Source organism: Vidua macroura, chromosome 23, assembly GCF_024509145.1.
Source record: "Vidua macroura isolate BioBank_ID:100142 chromosome 23, ASM2450914v1, whole genome shotgun sequence".
NCBI lineage: Eukaryota > Metazoa > Chordata > Aves > Passeriformes > Viduidae > Vidua > Vidua macroura.
Window position 1 is genome coordinate 6,317,428 of NC_071593.1, and position 17,804 is coordinate 6,335,231.

Consider the following 17,804-nt stretch of genomic DNA (forward strand, 5'->3'; position numbering starts at 1 on the left):
CTCCACGTTGTTTTTCCTGAATAAATGGACACCTTTGGAATAAGAGGTGAGAATGACATGACAGATATTGAACGTTTTGTCACCTCTGTCCCCTCTCTTCTGGTGCCAGCACAAACACAACACATGGGGAAATATCCTTCATATGGAGAGGCTTGTGAATAAATTATTAAAAAAAAGAAAGAAAAAAAAAAAGCTTAGCATTGGGCTGGGGTAATAAATAGTCTGCAAAATTATTCCCTTGCAGCAAAAGTGGTTAAGAAAAGCAGCTTTGACAGGATAAAGTTGGCTCAGATTTGTACTTTTGAGCACTTTTGTTTTGCTGTCCCAGCAAAGATTTTGGGGAAATTTCTGGATTATTCCAAAGGGATTCCCATCAGCATGGATTTCTAGGAAATAATGAGAATCTGCACCTCTGATTTTTACACCAAAGCTGATTCTGAAATTCAGCTTTAGGTTATTTGGGTGTTAAGCAGGAGCCAAACAAATAATTTAGGGGTTAAATCTGATCCACTTGCACAGATTAAAAAAAGAAAAAATCTATTGAAACTGTAACAAACTCAAGTGAGTATTTGGATAAATATTGTCTCTAGAAGTCAAGAATTGGTGAAATAACTTTCTCAATACACCACAGGGTTGTAAGTAAGGAACATTCCCATAACCACCACACATTCTACTCAGCTCAACATTTCTGTAAAAGATTTGCCACCTCTTTGCTAACGAACAAAGGGAGTAGAGGAACACTGGAATTTTTGTTTTGTTTTGTTTAAATATTGCTTTCAATACGTAACAAACAGGAGGTTTGGGCATCACTGTGTCACCAGACCCCAAACAAACAGTCACACTTCCAGCAAAATTTACTTTACAGGATGACTGAGTGGATAATAATTCTTCACTCAGCTGGAAAACAATACAGCTACTGTTTGTACATTCATTTTTTAATGCTCAGGAAAATAGATATTTTTATTTTATTAAGTTTTGCTGCAAAACAAAGAAACAAAAATGAAATCCCTTTTTTTTTTTTTTTTTTTTCCTCCTCCTCCTCATATCTTAATTATTTACTATTTATCTTCTTTACACTTTGATTGGAGTATTTAACACCTGCCTTTGGCATTATGGATAGAAAGCTCAGGAGTCTCTGAACACACGGCTCTGCCAAAAAAAACCATAAAATATGGAAGAAGAAGAAGAAGAAGAAGAGTGTCACTTAGAGGTCAGAAATATTTGTTGTAACAGATTTTCTCCAATCAGTGTTCACTACTTTTTCTCTAAGGCACACGCTCTGTCTTTAGGACTCCTGACATCCAGCCCTGCTGCTGCTGAGCCCCGGGGACATCACCTCCCTGGGGCTGGCACCTGGCTGGCTGATCCCAGGAGCTCCTCGGGAGCTGAGTGGCAGCTGGCAACACTCCTGGATGCCTCTGGAACATTCCAGGGATCTGCTCAGCTCTGGGACAGCCCAGATCTGCTCAGCTCTGGAACACCCCAGGATCTGCTCAGCTCTGGAATACCCCAGATCTGTCCAGCTCTGAAACATCCCAGGATCTGTCCAGCTCTGGAATACCCCAGGATCTGTCCAGCTCTGTAACACCCCAGATCTGTCCAGCTCTGGAATATCCCAGGATCTGTCCAGCTCTGGGACAGCCCAGGATCTGTCCAGCTCAGCTCTGGAACACCCCAGGATCTGTCCAGCTCAGCTCTGGGACAGCCCAGGATCTGTCCAGCTCTGGGACACCCCAGGATTTGTCCAGCTCTGGGACACCCCAGATCTGTCCAACTCAGCTCTGGGACACCCCAGGATCTGTCCAGCTCTGGAACACCCCAGATCTGTCCAGCTCAGCTCTGGAACACCCCAGGATCTGCTCAGCTCTGGGACACCCCAGATCTGTCCAGCTCTGGGACACCCCAGGATCTGTCCAGCTCTGGGACACCCCAGGATCTGTCCAGCTCTGGAACACCCCAGGATTTGTCCAGCTCTGGGACACCCCAGGATCTGTCCAGCTCTGGGACACCCCAGATCTGTCCAGCTCAGCTCTGGAACACCCCAGGATTTGTCCAGCTCTGGGACACCCCAGATCTGTCCAGCTCAGCTCTGGGACACCCCAGATCTGTCCAGCTCAGCTCTGGAAGCGTGGTCGGTCCGGTGGTGGCGGTGGATGAGCAGCACAGCTGAGGGAAGGGCTGTCCCTTCCCTGGGACACCCCAGAGAGGACTCCTCTTCCTCCTCCTCCTCCTCCTCCTCCCCCTGGCACATCCCTTCTGTGCTTCCCTCCCTTGCCGAGGGCGCCGAGCTGCGGAGGGCGGGCGGGAAGCACGGCGGGGCCGGGCCGGGCCGGGCCGGGCCGGGCTGGAGCAGCAGCCTCAGACGAAGATGTGGATCCTCTCCCGGATGGCCTGGCGGCAGATGGGGCACACGGTCAGGGCCGTGCTGCAGTCTGGGCACGAGCCGTGCCCGCACTGGAACACCAGCTTGATCTGGTCGTCGATGCAGATGGGGCAGGTGATCCTCTCCTCCATCTGCCGGTAGCGGCTCTGCAGCTCCTCCATCAGCTTCCTCTGCTCCGTGCACTCCGAGCTGGGGCTGCACTCCACCTCCGTGCTGTCTGTGGGCAGAGCTCAGCGTTAATTCACCAATTAACACCCCCCCTTCTGCCCCTCCCAGCAGCATCCCACTCACACCGCACTCTGCACTCAGCCTCAGCCAGGGATCAAATAAAAATCCTTGGGGTGATGCTTTTTCTTTTTACTTGCCCAGTGTGTGTTTGGGATGGTTTGGTGGTTTGGGTTCTCTTTAAATCCTGCCTGAGATTCCTGCCTTGGTGCTCTGGAACATGCTGCTCACTTCAAGTGCAAATATTCCAAGTTGGTTGTGATGTTCTGCCCCACTAATCCAGGAATCCTTGCAGGGCACCGTGTTCTCTCAGCCCCCTGGTCACACTTGGGGCTCCAATTTCTGCCTAAGAAATGTCTAAGAAATGTGTGTGTGTCCTTCAGGACACACATGGTCAAACAAGAAGAAACCATCTGAACACCTGTGTTGAGTTTTGCATAAATGAAGCTGTTTTCATTTATATAAATGAAGAGTTTTATATAAATAAGAGTCATTTGGTTGACTCTGTGAAATGAAAGAATCCCAAATCCTGCAGAACTGGAGTTTGGGTAAATATTCTCAATGCAGCTCTCACTGCTCATCTCCTGCTCCTGAGTCATTGATTTACACTTCACTACAGATGTTCCATTCCTAATTCTGGAATTAGCTGCACATCAGTGGTGCAAGAAGTGATTTCAAATCCAGTCCTTGGGGACAGGGAGTTTGTCAAAGGCAAGCACTGAAGACATCACTGCCAGGGAAATGCAGCCCTGAGCAGCAGGAACATCCAGGACATACCTTGTTTCAGCTTTTTGGTTATTGTCACTTGACATTTGATGCACTTCTTCATCCTCCTGGAGCATTCTGCCACAAGAAGAGATGACAATTAATCCCACAGCAGACTGAAGAAGATCAGATTTGAACAACCTGAGGCCTCCCTGGGTGATTCAGGGATTGCTCCTGCATGGAATGAGGTCAATCCCTGCTTTCTGAGCTGTGCCCTACTCTTTTATTTCATCCTTCCCAGGTCAGCAGCAAACACAACACCTTTAAATCCTCCCTGCTCTGTGCCCCTGCAGCTGCTGCAGCTCTGGGGGAAGAGGATGAAGCTCTTGCACAGAGCTCTGAGCAAACTCCCCGTGCTCACTCTGTGCCTTGTGAGATGAACTTGCTGACAAGTCTGAGCAGGCTGCCCTTAAATCAGCTGAAATCCTGAAGAATGAAGAGTTAGGAAATCCAGAGGAGAGGGAAATCCTTCCCAGGAGATTTCTGGGGGATAAGGCACTGACAGCCAGAACTGGCTTTCCCTCTGAGTTACCCAGGCATCTCTAAGCCCAACAAAGCTGCCTGGAGTCCCAAGCAGGAGGTGGGCAGAACATTCTGTGTTTTCCAGAGATAACTTTGGCTGTCTGAGATGCTGAAATCATGCTGGGGTTGCTTTAGGACACAAACAGCACAAAAAGCTCTGTGTCTGAGCAGGGCTGGATTTCTGACAGGGCAAAGAGGGAGGCTGGGAAGAAAACCATGAAAAAAAAAAAAAAAAAAGAAAAAGGGGAAAAAAAAATCAGTGTGGACTCACCTTCACACACAATGCTGTGCTGGCATGGGAAGAAATGGATGAGCAAGGCCAGCTCTGAGCAGACCAGGCACTCTGTGGGCACTGCCACGCTGGAGACACTCAGGTTGGTCATGGTGTTGGGCGTGGTGTGCACACGGCGAAGGCTGCAGGTGATGGTTGAGCTCTCAGAAGAAACCTGCTGATCCCTGCAAGCAGGAAATGTGAGAAACGTGAGCCACAAGCTCCTTCAGCACTGGGTAATGTCAGATAAAGCCTTTTCCTCACCCAGAGATGGGGTAACTGAGAGGCGTCTTAAAAACCTTTATTTCATCTTTCATTGTTCTATTTCTCAAAAGTATTTAATCTTTTTTTGTGAAGTTATGCTTTAAAACTTGTTTCTAATTCAATTTCTCTCTTAACAATGTCTGTCCTATTCTGTAACATTTCTAAATCAAGATCATTTAAGATCATTTCTTTTTAAATAATAAGATCATTTCTTATCTCAAAATTTACACACAGATATTTACATACATACTACGTCAACTTTCTGTTAAGTCCTAAGAATTTTCTACAAATTCATTTTGCACAGGTAACACTGAGTTATCCCTGGGTTACCCCACAGAGCAGCACAGGCTCAGGTAGATAAACCTGGGAACCTTCCCTGCCCTGCTGGGACAAGCTCAGCTGGGATCCTGACCAGTTCTGCCCAAAAAAAAGAAAGGAAAAGAGCAGGGATCTCTAATTTATATCCATTTACACAAGTTGAAACTGCTATTTTGGAGGTAACAGGAAGGTAACAGCACAATCATTTGCTGAAAGCAGATAATAACAATAATAATGAGACAATAATGAGAAATGTCAGCCTGACAGAAATGAAAATTTTTAAGCAAAAAAACCCCAGTCCAACACAGATTCCACTGAGAGAATTCCTGTGGAAGGTTTTTTTCACCTGTTATTTGCAGTGGCCAATGAGCACTGCTGGGGGGTTCCTCCTCCAGCAGGAACAGCACAGACTCTGTGCCCTCAGATCAAACAGAGCTCTGCTTTCATGTTTGCAAAGCCCAAATCCAAACAAATGCTGCTCAGAGCCCCAGATAAAGCCAGCTTTGACTTGCCATACTCTCCTTTTGGCATTTTCTCAGCTATTTCTCTTATCAGCTTCAAAACAAGCCTTTATCTAGCCCTGGAATAAATCCTGGGGGTTTTGGTGCCCACTCTTGTGCTCTCTTTAAGTATCTGTCAGCGAGGATCAAATGGAAATAAAACAGATCCCAGGGTTGCTCTGCAAAGTTGCTCTCAGTGGCCTCAGAGGCTCCCCAGATTGCCAAGGGTTTGCACAGAGCCTCATTAATCTGCTTTTCCCAACCCTTCCAAACTCAGCACACACCCTCACGTCACCCCTCCAGACACTCCAGAACAAACAGGACGTGCTCAGGGTGACATCCAGAGGGGCTCAGAGATTCTCCATCCCTCCTGGAGCAGCCCCAGAGACACCAGGGCTGGGGGAAACTCTGGTTTGCAAGGGTTTCCTGAGGCTCACCTGAATTTCTGTGAGAAGTCTTTGACGATCTGGATGATTCTTCCATCTGTGATGAGGTCCAAAGGAGACTTTCCCCGATGATTTGCATAATTAATATCTGCTCCTTCTTGTGCTAAGTAGCAGGCGATGGCAGTCCCAACGTTCAGCTCCACATTTCCCAGGAAGCCAGAAGCCTGCAGCTGAAAGAAATTGAGAAAAACACTCTGTCAACAGAAGAAGCTTCTGATCCTCTGCTCTGACTCGCATCAAAATCTAAATAAAGCCTTAAACCTTGTACTTAAACTTGGATGTGCAACTTTTTGAAAGCAAGCAAAGGCTCTTTTCGCCTTTATGTAAAGAATGGGCTCAAATCTTACATTGCAGGGGCTGAGTGACCCTGCCTGGTGCTGATGCCTGCAGATCAGAGAAATGGGCATTCACCTCTCCAGGGAGTGAGAAGGATATGCAAATAATGGATTTTTGCCTTTATGTAAATAATGGGTTCAAATCTTACATTGCAAGGTGCCTCAGAGTGACCCTGCCTGGTGCTGATGCCTGCAGATCAGAGCAATGGGCATTCACCTCTCCAGGGAGTGAGGATATGTAAATATACTTGATGTAAATAATGGATTTTTGCCTTTATATAAATAATGGGCTCAAATCTTACACTGCAGGGTGTCTCAGAGTGACCCTGCCTGGTGCTGATCCCCACAGATCAGAGCAATGGGCATTCATTCACCTCTGCAGGCAGTGAGAAGGATATGCAAATAATAGACTTTTGCCTTTATATAAATAATGGGTTCAAATCTTACATTGCAAGGTGCCTCAGAGTGACCCTGCCTGGTGCTGATGCCTGCAGATCAGAGAAATGGGCATTCACCCCTCCAGGCAGTGAGGATATGTAAATATCCTTGATGTAAATAATGGATTTTTGCCTTTATATAAATAATGGGTTCAAATCTTACACTGCAGGGTGTCTCAGAGTGACCCTGCCTGGTGCTGATCCCCACAGATCAGAGCAGTGGGCATTCATTCGCCTCTCCAGGCAGTGAGAAGGATATTTAAATATCCTTGATGTAAATAATGGATTTTTGCCTTTATATAAATAATGGGTTCAAATCTTACATTGCAGGGGCTGAGTGACCCTGCCTGGTGCTGATCCCCGCAGATCAGAGCAGTGGGCATTCATTCACCTCTGCAGGCAGTGAGAAGGATATGCAAATAATAGATTTTTGCCTTTATGTAAATAATGGGCTCAAATCTTACACTGCAGGGTGTCTCAGAGTGACCCTGCCTGGTGCTGATCCCCGCAGATCAGAGCAGTGGGCATTCATTCACCTCTGCAGGCAGTGAGAAGGATATTTAAATATCCTTGATGTAAATAATGGATTTTTGCCTTTATATAAATAATGGGTTCAAATCTTACATTGCAGGGGCTGAGTGACCCTGCCTGGTGCTGATCCCCGCAGATCAGAGCAATGGGCATTCATTCACCTCTGCAGGCAGTGAGAAGGATATTTAAATATCCTTGATGTAAATAATGGATTTTTGCCTTTATATAAATAATGGGCTCAAATCTTACACTGCAGGGTGCCTCAGAGTGACCCTGCCTGGTGCTGATCCCCACAGATCATTCACCTCTGCAGGCAGTGAGAAGGGAGAAGCTGGAGGCCCCACAGAGCTGCTGAGCAGCTGCTGCTGCAGGGCCTGAAGTGACAGCTTCTTCCAGAGCCAAAGTTTGATGTGCATGATCCCAAATAATTTGAAGTCAAGTCACATATTCCCCTGACTTGAACAGCCAGAGTGGGTCAGTCAGGGCAAGTAAAATTAGATGGGAAGGAATCTACAGCACTTAGAGATGGTGTTACTGTAAATAATTCTGGGAATGACAGGCACAGATCCCTCCAGGACTTTGGCCCTGCACTGGGCTTTTCCAAGCACCAACAGCTAAAAAGCAGGAATGCTAATTATGCTAATGATTTCAAATATAATAATAATAATAATAATAATAATGATTTCAAATATAATAATAATAGTAGTAGTAGTAGTAGTAGTAGTAGTAGTAATAATAATAAAACCAATAAATTAATAATGACTAATAAAACAATTAAATATAGTAAAATAACAATAACAATAATAAAAATAAAATAAAATAAATTCACAATGATATAAAATTTAATAATAATAAATAATAAAATCATTACCATATAACAAAAACAAACAAACAAACAACAATTATTTTAAAATCTATGCTGGATTTTCAAGTGAATTAAATGATCCCTGCAACAACAACAACAAGAACAACAAGAACAACAAGAACAATAATAATAATAATTATATAATATAATATAATATAATATAATATAATATAATATAATATATCACATATAATACCCACAGGAATCACTAAAACACCACATTCTGTAATATATAAATGCAGATAATATAGGTTATATATATTATCTATACTTCACATTCTGTATATATTAATTATATTATATTATATTATATTATATTATATTATATTATATTATATTATATTATATTATATTATATTATATTATATTATATTATATTATATTATATTATACCTGCATATATATATACATGTTCTGTACCTGAATATAATTATATATTATCTGTATATATGTATATATATAAATTATATATATACATGTGATATATATACATTCTATATATATATTATTATATTATATATTATAATATATAATATTATATATTATATTATATATATAATATATATAATATATAAAAGTATATATTATAATATATAATTATATATAATTATATATAATTATATTATAATTTTATAATTTTATATATATGTATACATACATATATATATAAAAAAATTATATATATATATATATAAAAAATATATATAATTATATATATATATATACATACATACATATATATATAAAAATTATATTTATATATATATATATAAAATTATTTTTTATATATATATATATATATATAAAATTATATATATATATATAAATATAAAATATACACACCACATTGTGTAACACATAATACACATCACATATGTTCTATGATACACATCCTGTGCACTTCCCTGCTGCCATTCTGCTGACCTTGGCCAGGAGGGCGGCTCCCATCTCGCCGTCCCTCTTCTCCAGGGCCAGGGCCATGAGCTGCTGGCGCTCCAGGGCCATGTGCATGGCCGTGTCGCCGTCCTCGTCCTCGCCGTTGACGTCGCTGCCGTGGCTCACCAGCAGCTGCACCATGCCCACGTGGCCCTGGATCACCGCCAGGTGCAGCGGGCTCTGCTTCCGGCTGTTCTTCACGTTCACGTCGCAGCGCCCCTGGGAAAGCAGGAATTGCATCACGGGGAGATGCGGCTGCACAGCTGGGACTGTGGGGCCTGGCAGCTCCCAAATCCCACTCTGCCTTTGTTGAGTTTAGCTGAGCTGAGCTATTTCCTAATTACAATACACTGTAAGTGTTTTTACACTTAAGCCTTACACTGTAAGGCTTATCAGTTTTAGTTATAGCATGTTGTAGATGCTTTGAAGTCAATAATCTGAAATTATCCCTCGTGGAAAAGCAGGAATTGCATCACGGGGAGATGCGGCTGCACAGCTGGGACTGTGGGGCCTGGCAGCTCCCAAATCCCACTCTGCCTTTGTTGAGTTTAGCTGAGCTGTCTGCTCCTCACATGGAGCACCAATTTGTTAGACAATAACATCCTTTTCTGACCCAGGGATGGGGCAGCTGAGAAGTGTTTGAAAATCTTTTATTCCATTCTCAGTCTCAGTGAAGGGTGAGACAATACAGATGTCATAATTCACATCACCACAATCAGAAGCCAACCATTTCCTAATTACAATACACTGTAGGTGGTTTTTGGCTTATCAGTTTTAGTTATAGCATGTTGTAGATGCTTTAAAGTCAATCATCTAAAATTATCCCTCGTGGGACCCTGGGAAAGCAGGAATTGCATCACAGGGAGATGTGGCTGCACAGCTGGGAGTGTGGGGCCTGGCAGCTCCCAAATAGGAGTTTATCTAGATAAACTCCTATAATCCCATTTTGAGTGGGATTAGCTGATTTGTCTGCTCCTCCCATGGAGCACCAATTTGTCAGACAGTAACAAATTGTTATTTGTTATTTATATAATCCATTTTCTGACCCAGGGATGGGGCAGCTGAGAGGTGTTTGGAAAACTTTAATTTTATTTTCAGTCTCATGTGAAGGGTGAGACAATACAGATGTCATAATTCACACCACCACAATCAGAAGCCAACTATTTCCTGTATTAGGATATTAGGAAGAAGTTTTTTACAGGAAGGGTGATAGAGTTTTTCACAGAAAGGTTGATAAAGTTCTGGAATGGCTGCCCGGGGAGGTGGTGCAGTCACCATCCCTGGGTGTGTTTAACAAAGCCTGGATGTGGCACTGGGTGCCAGGGTTGAGTTGAGGTGTTGGGTTGGACTCGATGGTCTTGAAGGTCTCTTCCAACCTGAGATTCTGTGATTCTGTGTAATTACAATACACTCTAAGTGTTTCTTGGCCCGTCAGCTTTAGCCACACCATGCTGTAAATGCCTTAAAGTTAATAATCTAATATTACCCCTCGTGGCTCCTCCTCCAATGCATCTTTCATAGTTTTATTTCTCCAAAGCCCCCAGTCTTATTTGCAAGGCCATCCTTTGAAACTTGTTTCTGGTTCCATTTCTCTCTCAGCAATGTCCGTCCTGTCCCATGGCATTTCTAAATCAGCATTTCTGATCTCAAGCTTTGCACACAGCTGCACACACTGTGTGAGCCTTCTGCCAGGCTTGGAGAATTCCCTGCAAATCCATTTCCCACATATCTCCACGAACGTTCCAGTTCCAACCCATTTTGTTCTTAGCCAAGACACCCTTCTCTCCTCCCTGCCAGTGCCACAGGAAAAGCCCCCAGGAATGCCAATCCCTGTTTTTCAGCCTGGCAAACAATCCCAGCTCTTCAAAGGGACAGGGACATCCCAACAAACAAAACACCCACTGGGTCAAAAAACAGCACTGCAAAACATAAATGCAGCTACCAAGAAAGCTCTGTTACCACTGAGCTGCAAAATAAACTGAAGCATACAGCATTTGTCTGACTCAATTGCTTTTGAATGGACTTAATTACAGTGAATAATCATACAAATAAATATTTAGAGAGTTTTAGACGTGTGCATTTCCAGAACTGACATACTGCTTTATATTTGCTGCATCATTTCTACAAACATTTCTACAAACAGTCCAATTCTCTTCTAAGCCAAGTGCACTTTTAAGTAGGGAACAGGCAGTTTCCTAATTTCTTTTGCTCCCAATAATCCTTTATAATTAATACCAGATAAAGCATGGAAGTTTTCTTGCTCCATCTCCTCGCTACACCTGGCTTAGCACTGGAGATTTGAATTCTCTCTGATAAAGAAGTTAAATCTGTTTGTTATTTAAAACAGAAAAGGGAAACCAGGATTTATCAGTGTTCACTCAGGAGTGGGTGGGAAATGTGAGGCTTGGGAGTGGGACAGGTTTTCTTGATTTTGGTTTTGAGTTATTTCTTACCTCTTTGATGAGAATTTCAGCCACTTCCATGTGGTTATTGAGAGCAGCAAGGTGCAGGGCAGTGAATCCATCTTCCTTCTTGGAGTCCACCAGCTGCCGAGCCCTGGCCAGAATCTTCTTTATGGCTCTACAGAGTTGGAGAGGTTATTAAAAGATGGAAGAATGAATTTCTGCCTCTCCTGCTCAGGAGTTAGCAATGTCCATGTTTTACCAGGTGGTTCTGACACCAGCAATGAAGGCTAAAACCTTGTGATTAGAGCACACAGCGAGGGAATTTGGGCTAAAACCTCCTGGAAAACAGGCTGGATAAAGGCAAAAATAAACACAACCAGCTTGTGATGATGTGGGATTGCTTTATCCCATTTTTTTGGTCTCTTTTTTATGGGGGGCTCCCAATTTAATTTGGGGAAAAGTGATCCTGATTCTGCCCTTCCCCATGGAGAATGGACCTGGCCTTGCTTCAAACCCTCCTGAGGGGCAGGAACCTGATCAGTCATGCCCTTGGATGAAAGTTCAGGACATTTTTAGGAATATTGAGATAAACCCTTGTCCCTTAAACCCACAAACTGAATTACAAAAATACAACAAAAGCCCTCAGCTATCTTTAATAAAGTAGGGAAAAGCCACATTGCTTTGAAAATAAAGAGCAGATTTATCTTTGGAGGAGTTCCAGAGGCTCCCAGGCTTTACTAAGACCCAAACATCTGAGACTGTCCAGAAACAGAGAGACTTCCCAGCCTAGGGAAGCATGAGAAAATGGGAAAAGCAGGCAGGAGATTCCTGTGAAGGCCTGAAGGAGGCCAACAGCCCTATCCAGCCATATCCAAACCCAAGAAATGTTTAACCAGCTACCCAGAACCACATCTGCCACCTTCTTAGCCAGCCAGCACAAATTAACATCTGCAAAAGGCATAAAAATGGAAAAAAAAAAAAAAAAAAAGCAAGGTGACTTACAGCTTGTTGCCTTTCAGGGCAGAATAGTGGAGCAGGTTGAAGCCTTGACAGTTCTGGACAGTGAAATCAATGTTGGGAACTTCAGTGAGAATCTCAATCACGACTTTGTAGTCCAGGGTGATGGCATAATGCAGGGGGGTGTCTCCCTGGGAATCCTACACATGGAGAACAAAGCAAACCCAGGTTACCAACCTCAGAAACCCCAAGGAAAGCCCCTGTGAGCTGCTGAAACTCCTGACCAGCTCTGAGGGACTGACACAGCTCAGAGCAGCCCCACCAGCACCCTAAAAATGGGCTGGGTCCAAGTCACCATCACTGCCTGCCTTAAAAATGTTAAAAATCTTATTTCTGGGAACAGGAGTGTGGCCACAGCACACAGGAACAGCAGCTCAGCTCTCCTGGAAGCCTGAGTCCAGCAGAAAATGCTGATGTGATGAAGAAGAAGGGGCAGACTCAAAGCTGGAATATCAGGGTACTGAAATTCAGGAATATTTCCCAGGGCCTTTTCAAAGGACAAATTTGAATTCTACAAAGCTACAGATGGTGTGAGACATAAAGAAGTACATTGTTGTTGTTAATAATGAAGGGATGGGACTATTTTTGGGCTAAAAACAATTTATTGTTGAGATAAACATTGGTCTCAGAGGTTGTGAGATTTTAAGGGAGTAAGCAGTTGGCTATAGCTGAAGAGTAGTCACAAATTCTTTGTTATAAGAAAATTTATAATTTTTTAACCTAATAGATAGTTGTTACAAGGTTTATTCTGTTTTTCTAACTTATTACCTTTACTTAATTTTGTTGCACTGTGGATACTTTTATCTTATGGGTTTCTGTCTTATGTCTTATGGGTTTATGTCTTATGTCTGTCTTATGTCTATATATGTTTCTATTATAACTTCTAAATTCTTAGCTTATTTTATATAACTACACTTTTACATGATAAACTCTTCACTATTTTATCAAGACAGCTTCTTACTTAAGGCATATTCTTACTTACAACTATAGAAACATAAGTTTATGATTTTTCTGCTTAATGTTTGTGTATTTTTACATTAATCAAAGCTTCTCTCGAGGCTGTAAATCAAATTTTTCTCACAAAGAAGCACCTCCCCACCTCAAAAAAAAAAAAAAAAATCAAAAAATCCTCCAACACCTCCCTGCCCCAAATGCCTGCAATCCCAAACTTAAAAACAAGAGGTTAAAAAAAAAAAGGCAAAGCAGTGGAGGCGAAGGAGAGGAGAAGGAGGCACAAAACCTCAGCAGCCTGGCAAGGAGAACAAGTTAATAATCCAGGTTTTATCCCTGCAGCAGTCAGAGCACAGGAGAGGCAGCACTTCCCTGGAAAGGCTCAAAAAGATGGGCGAGTCCTTTGGGCAAAGAGGAATTAGAGGTCACTGCTGCTCTTCCAGTTACACCAGGCAGACAGTGCTGATAAGCTGGAAAATCCCTGCCAAGCAATTCCAACTTGCTCTAAGTCAGCCTCAAATCCAGCCTGATCTCTCTGTGAGACCCACATAGAAATAGCTAATTTATTAATACAAATATCAGAGTAGAAATAGAAGTCTAATAAAGATAACTGATCATATCATGGATTCTTTACTCTTGGGACTTTCCTATCTGGGATCAATCTGAGAACTGCAGGTATTTGTGTCTCCTTCCCATGTCCAGAAGTTTATTTATAAACTTACATTTATGTTTATAACTAAAGAATCCCAATCCCAAACTTACTGGGAGGTTGACATCACAGTTGAGCTCACAGAGGGCTCTCACCACCTCGGTGAAGCCCTGGCTGACAGCGACGTACAGGGCTGTGCACTTGGCATTGTTCAGCAGGTCTGCACTGGCCCCCCTGGCCAGCAGCACACGGGCAACCTCAGCTTGGTTTCTGGTTTAAAGCAAGGAAAAAAAAAAAAAAACAAAACAGATTTGAGTCATTCCAGTCAATTCTTTTCTCTTTGCAAAGCAACAGAAATCAGGTTTTGTAACCTCCCAGCCCCACCCCGCTTCCTCTCAGTGTTAAAGGAACTGTTGTGGTTTTATTTTTTTATTGTTAGGGTTGGGATGAAATGTGTGAGATCTTGTTTGGATTCACATGTTTATTGGTTTTTATCTATATTACAGTTTTGAAAACTCTGAGTTCTACAGTACTGTAAGAAACTAAAAAATGGTGTTGCATTTCTTTCTTTGTAAGGTTTTTTAAGGATAAACTAATTAAGAAATGATACTTAAATTATTTTTACTTTTAACTTAGTAACTAACTACTTGTGGCTTGTAATGTGGATTTTTTAATCTAATTACAAAATACTACTCAAATTCATGAAGAAGAAGGGGAAGAAGAAGGATTAGTTTCTGCTTTAAAACTTCTATTTTATATATATAACTATATTCTAAAACTTAAAGTTTCTTACTATGTGATATTACACACTTCTGTTTAAGCTACACACTCATAATTTTAGTTTTATTATTTAATTTTGAAAGCTTTTTTCACAGCCTCAGGTCAAATGCAGTGTTCTCTTGGGGGTCAGTGCCTGTCAGCACAGAAAGTCTAAAAGTAACCAGGGTTCCAACATAAACCCCACAAAACCTTCCTAATTTGTGCTCTCTGCTCTAAACCACCAGGAATTCCCACTCTTAAGGATGAATTCTTCCCTGCTAACTGATGATACAACTCAAAATCCATTTTGCTCTGGAAAACACAAACTTAGAGAAACCAACCAGACAAATTGATCTCAATCCACTACATCCTCTCCTCCTTCCCCTTGAAAAAAAATTTCATCACTAAAACCTCATTTTTTTTTTTTCTGATTCCCCCTGAAAATTCCTAGCATGGAAACTGAACCAGCTGTGAAGGATAAGAAATCCTTGTGCTAAGAAATCCTGTGCTAGATAAAAATCTGTGGAAAGAGGTTTTACAGTGACTTCTGTGAGCCAGAGAGAAGTTTGAGAAGAGGATCCATGTTTAACCCCGAGAAAGAATTTTCTACCAAGGTCATTGACATGGAAACTAAGAAAAAAAAAGAAGGATAAATAAGAGAAACCTGCAGCTGCCTGTTGCAATGAGCACTTGGTTTGTCTTTTGTGACCAATGAGTAAACTTAAGAGTTTTGTAAGAATGTATAAAAAGCATGCATGCTAGAATAAAAATGGGTTTGGAGCCTTCTGCAAATGGAGTGTTGCTTGTACTGTGACCATCTCAACCATGACAGAAATCCTTCTGGAAAGAAGGATGCTGCTGTAGAAGAAGAAATCCTCCTGTGGGCTGACACTCCATTCCCAACGTGAAAACCAGAGCAAAGCTCCCACCAGGCACACATCCTTGACACAGAGTGAAGGATGAGAGATCCATTTGGATCCATCTGGATGCAGGACAGAGGTTTTCCACCAGGGACAGCAGGAGGGGAGGTGTCCTACCCAAAGGCTGCGTAGTGCAGCGCCGTGTCCCCCTCGTCGTCACGCAGGTCGACGTTGGCATGAGCCTGCAGCAGCGTCTTCACCACCTCCAGGTGCCCCTGGTAAGAGGCAATCTGCAGGGCAGTCCTGCCCTGGTTCTTGGCATCGACCTTTGGGAAGGGCAGAGACACAGAAAATTAGGGATGACCTCGTCCTGTGCCCGGAGCAGGGTGGGAACAGCCCAGAAATCCCACAGGGTCCGTGCCCTGCTGGCCAGCAGCTCCCAGCTGAGCTTGTCCCAGAACATTCTGGAAGGGGAAGGGGGCAGCACGTTCAGTCAAGAGGGGAGAAGTGAGAGAACAGAGCTGGAAGCTCTGTAATTGCAGAGCCCTGCTGCCAAATCGCTCTGTGCCTGAGAGCACAGCACTCCTTGATCCCTCTGCCAACAATTCCCTTCCCGAGAGGAAAATGTGTGAGGAAATCAAATTAGCTTTGCATAAGGCTCTGGAGGTGCCAGGTCCCTGCTGTGCTGTGCTGTGCTGCTGCAGGGACTTCAGTGGGTGCAGTGCCTGCAGGGGACATCTCAGGGCTCAAGTGCTGCAGTGAGAGTTTTGGAGAATTAAAGGCACTTAAAAACAAGAGGTTAAAAAAAAAAAGGCAAAGCAGTGGAGGCGAAGGAGAGGAGAAGGAGGCACAAAACCTCAGCAGCCTGGCAAGGAGAACAAGTTAATAATCCAGGTTTTATCCCTGCAGCAGTCAGAGCACAGGAGAGGCAGCACTTCCCTGGACAGGCTCAAAAAGATGGGCGAGTCCTTTGGGCAAAGAGGAATTAGAGGTCACTGCTGCTCTTCCAGTTACACCAGGCAGACAGTGCTGATAAGCTGGAAAATCCCTGCCAAGCAATTCCAACTTGCTCTAAGTCAGCCTCAAATCCAGCCTGATCTCTCTGTAAGACCCACATAGAAATAGCTAATTTATTAATACAAATATCAGAGTAGAAATAGAAGTCTAATAAAGATAACTGATCATATCATGGATTCTTTACTCTTGGGATTTTCCTATCTGGGATCAATCTGAGAACTGCAGGTATTTGTGTCTCCTTCCCATGTCCAGAAGTTTATTTATAAACTTAAATTTATGTTTATAACTAAAGAAGTATAATAAATACCAGACAAATAACCACTAAATCAGCTTCAGAGCTGATCCTGGGTCACAGCCCCTCACCCCCAACAAAACCTCTTTTTGTTACCCATGGTTTCCAAGCACACACTACTGAAAGACATTGGTGGTTTGTTTTTTTTTTTTGATTTTTGCTCTGTTCCTAAACCCCGAGCCCCTCCCTGAAGGAGGTTTCAGGAGATGTGATCCTGACAGTTTGGCACTCTGCAAGCACAGAAATTGTCCAGCAACGAGTCCAGCCCAGCTCCCTGCTCCAGTCAGACATGAGATAAGACACTGCACAGATCTGGGCAGCTTTTCTCCCTCCTGATTCCAACAATGTGATTTTACAAGGTCCTCTAAGGACAGGCACAAGCCCTGCCTTTCTTTTCCAGCAGATCCTCTGATTTCTGCTCCTGTTTTCCTATAGATAAACCCCTCCCCTCCTCATTCTACAGCTGCAGTGGCCACACAGGAAATCTGGGAAAAGCCAGCTTGGGAAAGGTGCTGTAAGGAATTCAGTTCAGATTTATTGCCACAAACTAGAGGCATAAAATATGCACATTTAACTTGTGAATTTAATCCTAAATTGCAGCAAAATAATGTTCAAACTGTTAGGAGATCTCACTAAGCCTGACAAATCTATTGTTTTTCTCACATTCTTTTCCCTGCTTGACTACAAAATTTTATGATGATGTTTTAAAGAGCAGAAACAAAGGAAAAAGAACCATTTTTGTCTTCCAAACTTGCCTTGTCTGGGTATTTCTGGAGGAGCTCCCGGACTTTGGCCGCGTTGTTGAGGGCTGCACAAATGACCAGGCACCCTGCATGCTCTGACTCTGCTCTCTGGGACAGCAGCTTCTCCAGGACAGTCACCAAAGTACCTGAAAAAGAGACAAAAATGGACCTGTCACCCCACATCCCTCAGCGTTTGAGGGGACACAGGTGTCACAGCTCCCCAGCAGTGCAAAGTCAAAAAATCTTGTGAGTTCTGCCTCAAGTCTGACTTGAGCAAACAGTTCCAGATCCATCTACATCAGGAAGACAAAAA

General features: G+C 43.0%; 1 protein-coding gene across 2 annotated transcripts in view; it reads right to left on the reverse strand.

The window, feature by feature from the left end:
• Positions 1-914: 914 nt before the first annotated feature.
• Positions 915-17,804, reverse strand: part of MIB2 (MIB E3 ubiquitin protein ligase 2) — a 51,444-nt gene continuing 34,554 nt past the window's right edge. For both annotated transcript variants that reach the window (XM_053997650.1, XM_053997649.1), the window contains 10 exons: positions 17,504-17,637; positions 15,617-15,765; positions 13,934-14,090; positions 12,206-12,360; positions 11,252-11,378; positions 8,787-9,017; positions 5,686-5,864; positions 4,167-4,351; positions 3,386-3,451; positions 915-2,600 (listed from right to left, as the gene is read on the reverse strand). In XM_053997650.1, the coding sequence (XP_053853625.1) occupies positions 2,359-2,600; positions 3,386-3,451; positions 4,167-4,351; positions 5,686-5,864; positions 8,787-9,017; positions 11,252-11,378; positions 12,206-12,360; positions 13,934-14,090; positions 15,617-15,765; positions 17,504-17,637 (1,625 nt within the window). In that variant the 3' untranslated portion in view covers positions 915-2,358. The remainder of the gene's footprint in view (positions 2,601-3,385; positions 3,452-4,166; positions 4,352-5,685; positions 5,865-8,786; positions 9,018-11,251; positions 11,379-12,205; positions 12,361-13,933; positions 14,091-15,616; positions 15,766-17,503; positions 17,638-17,804) is intronic.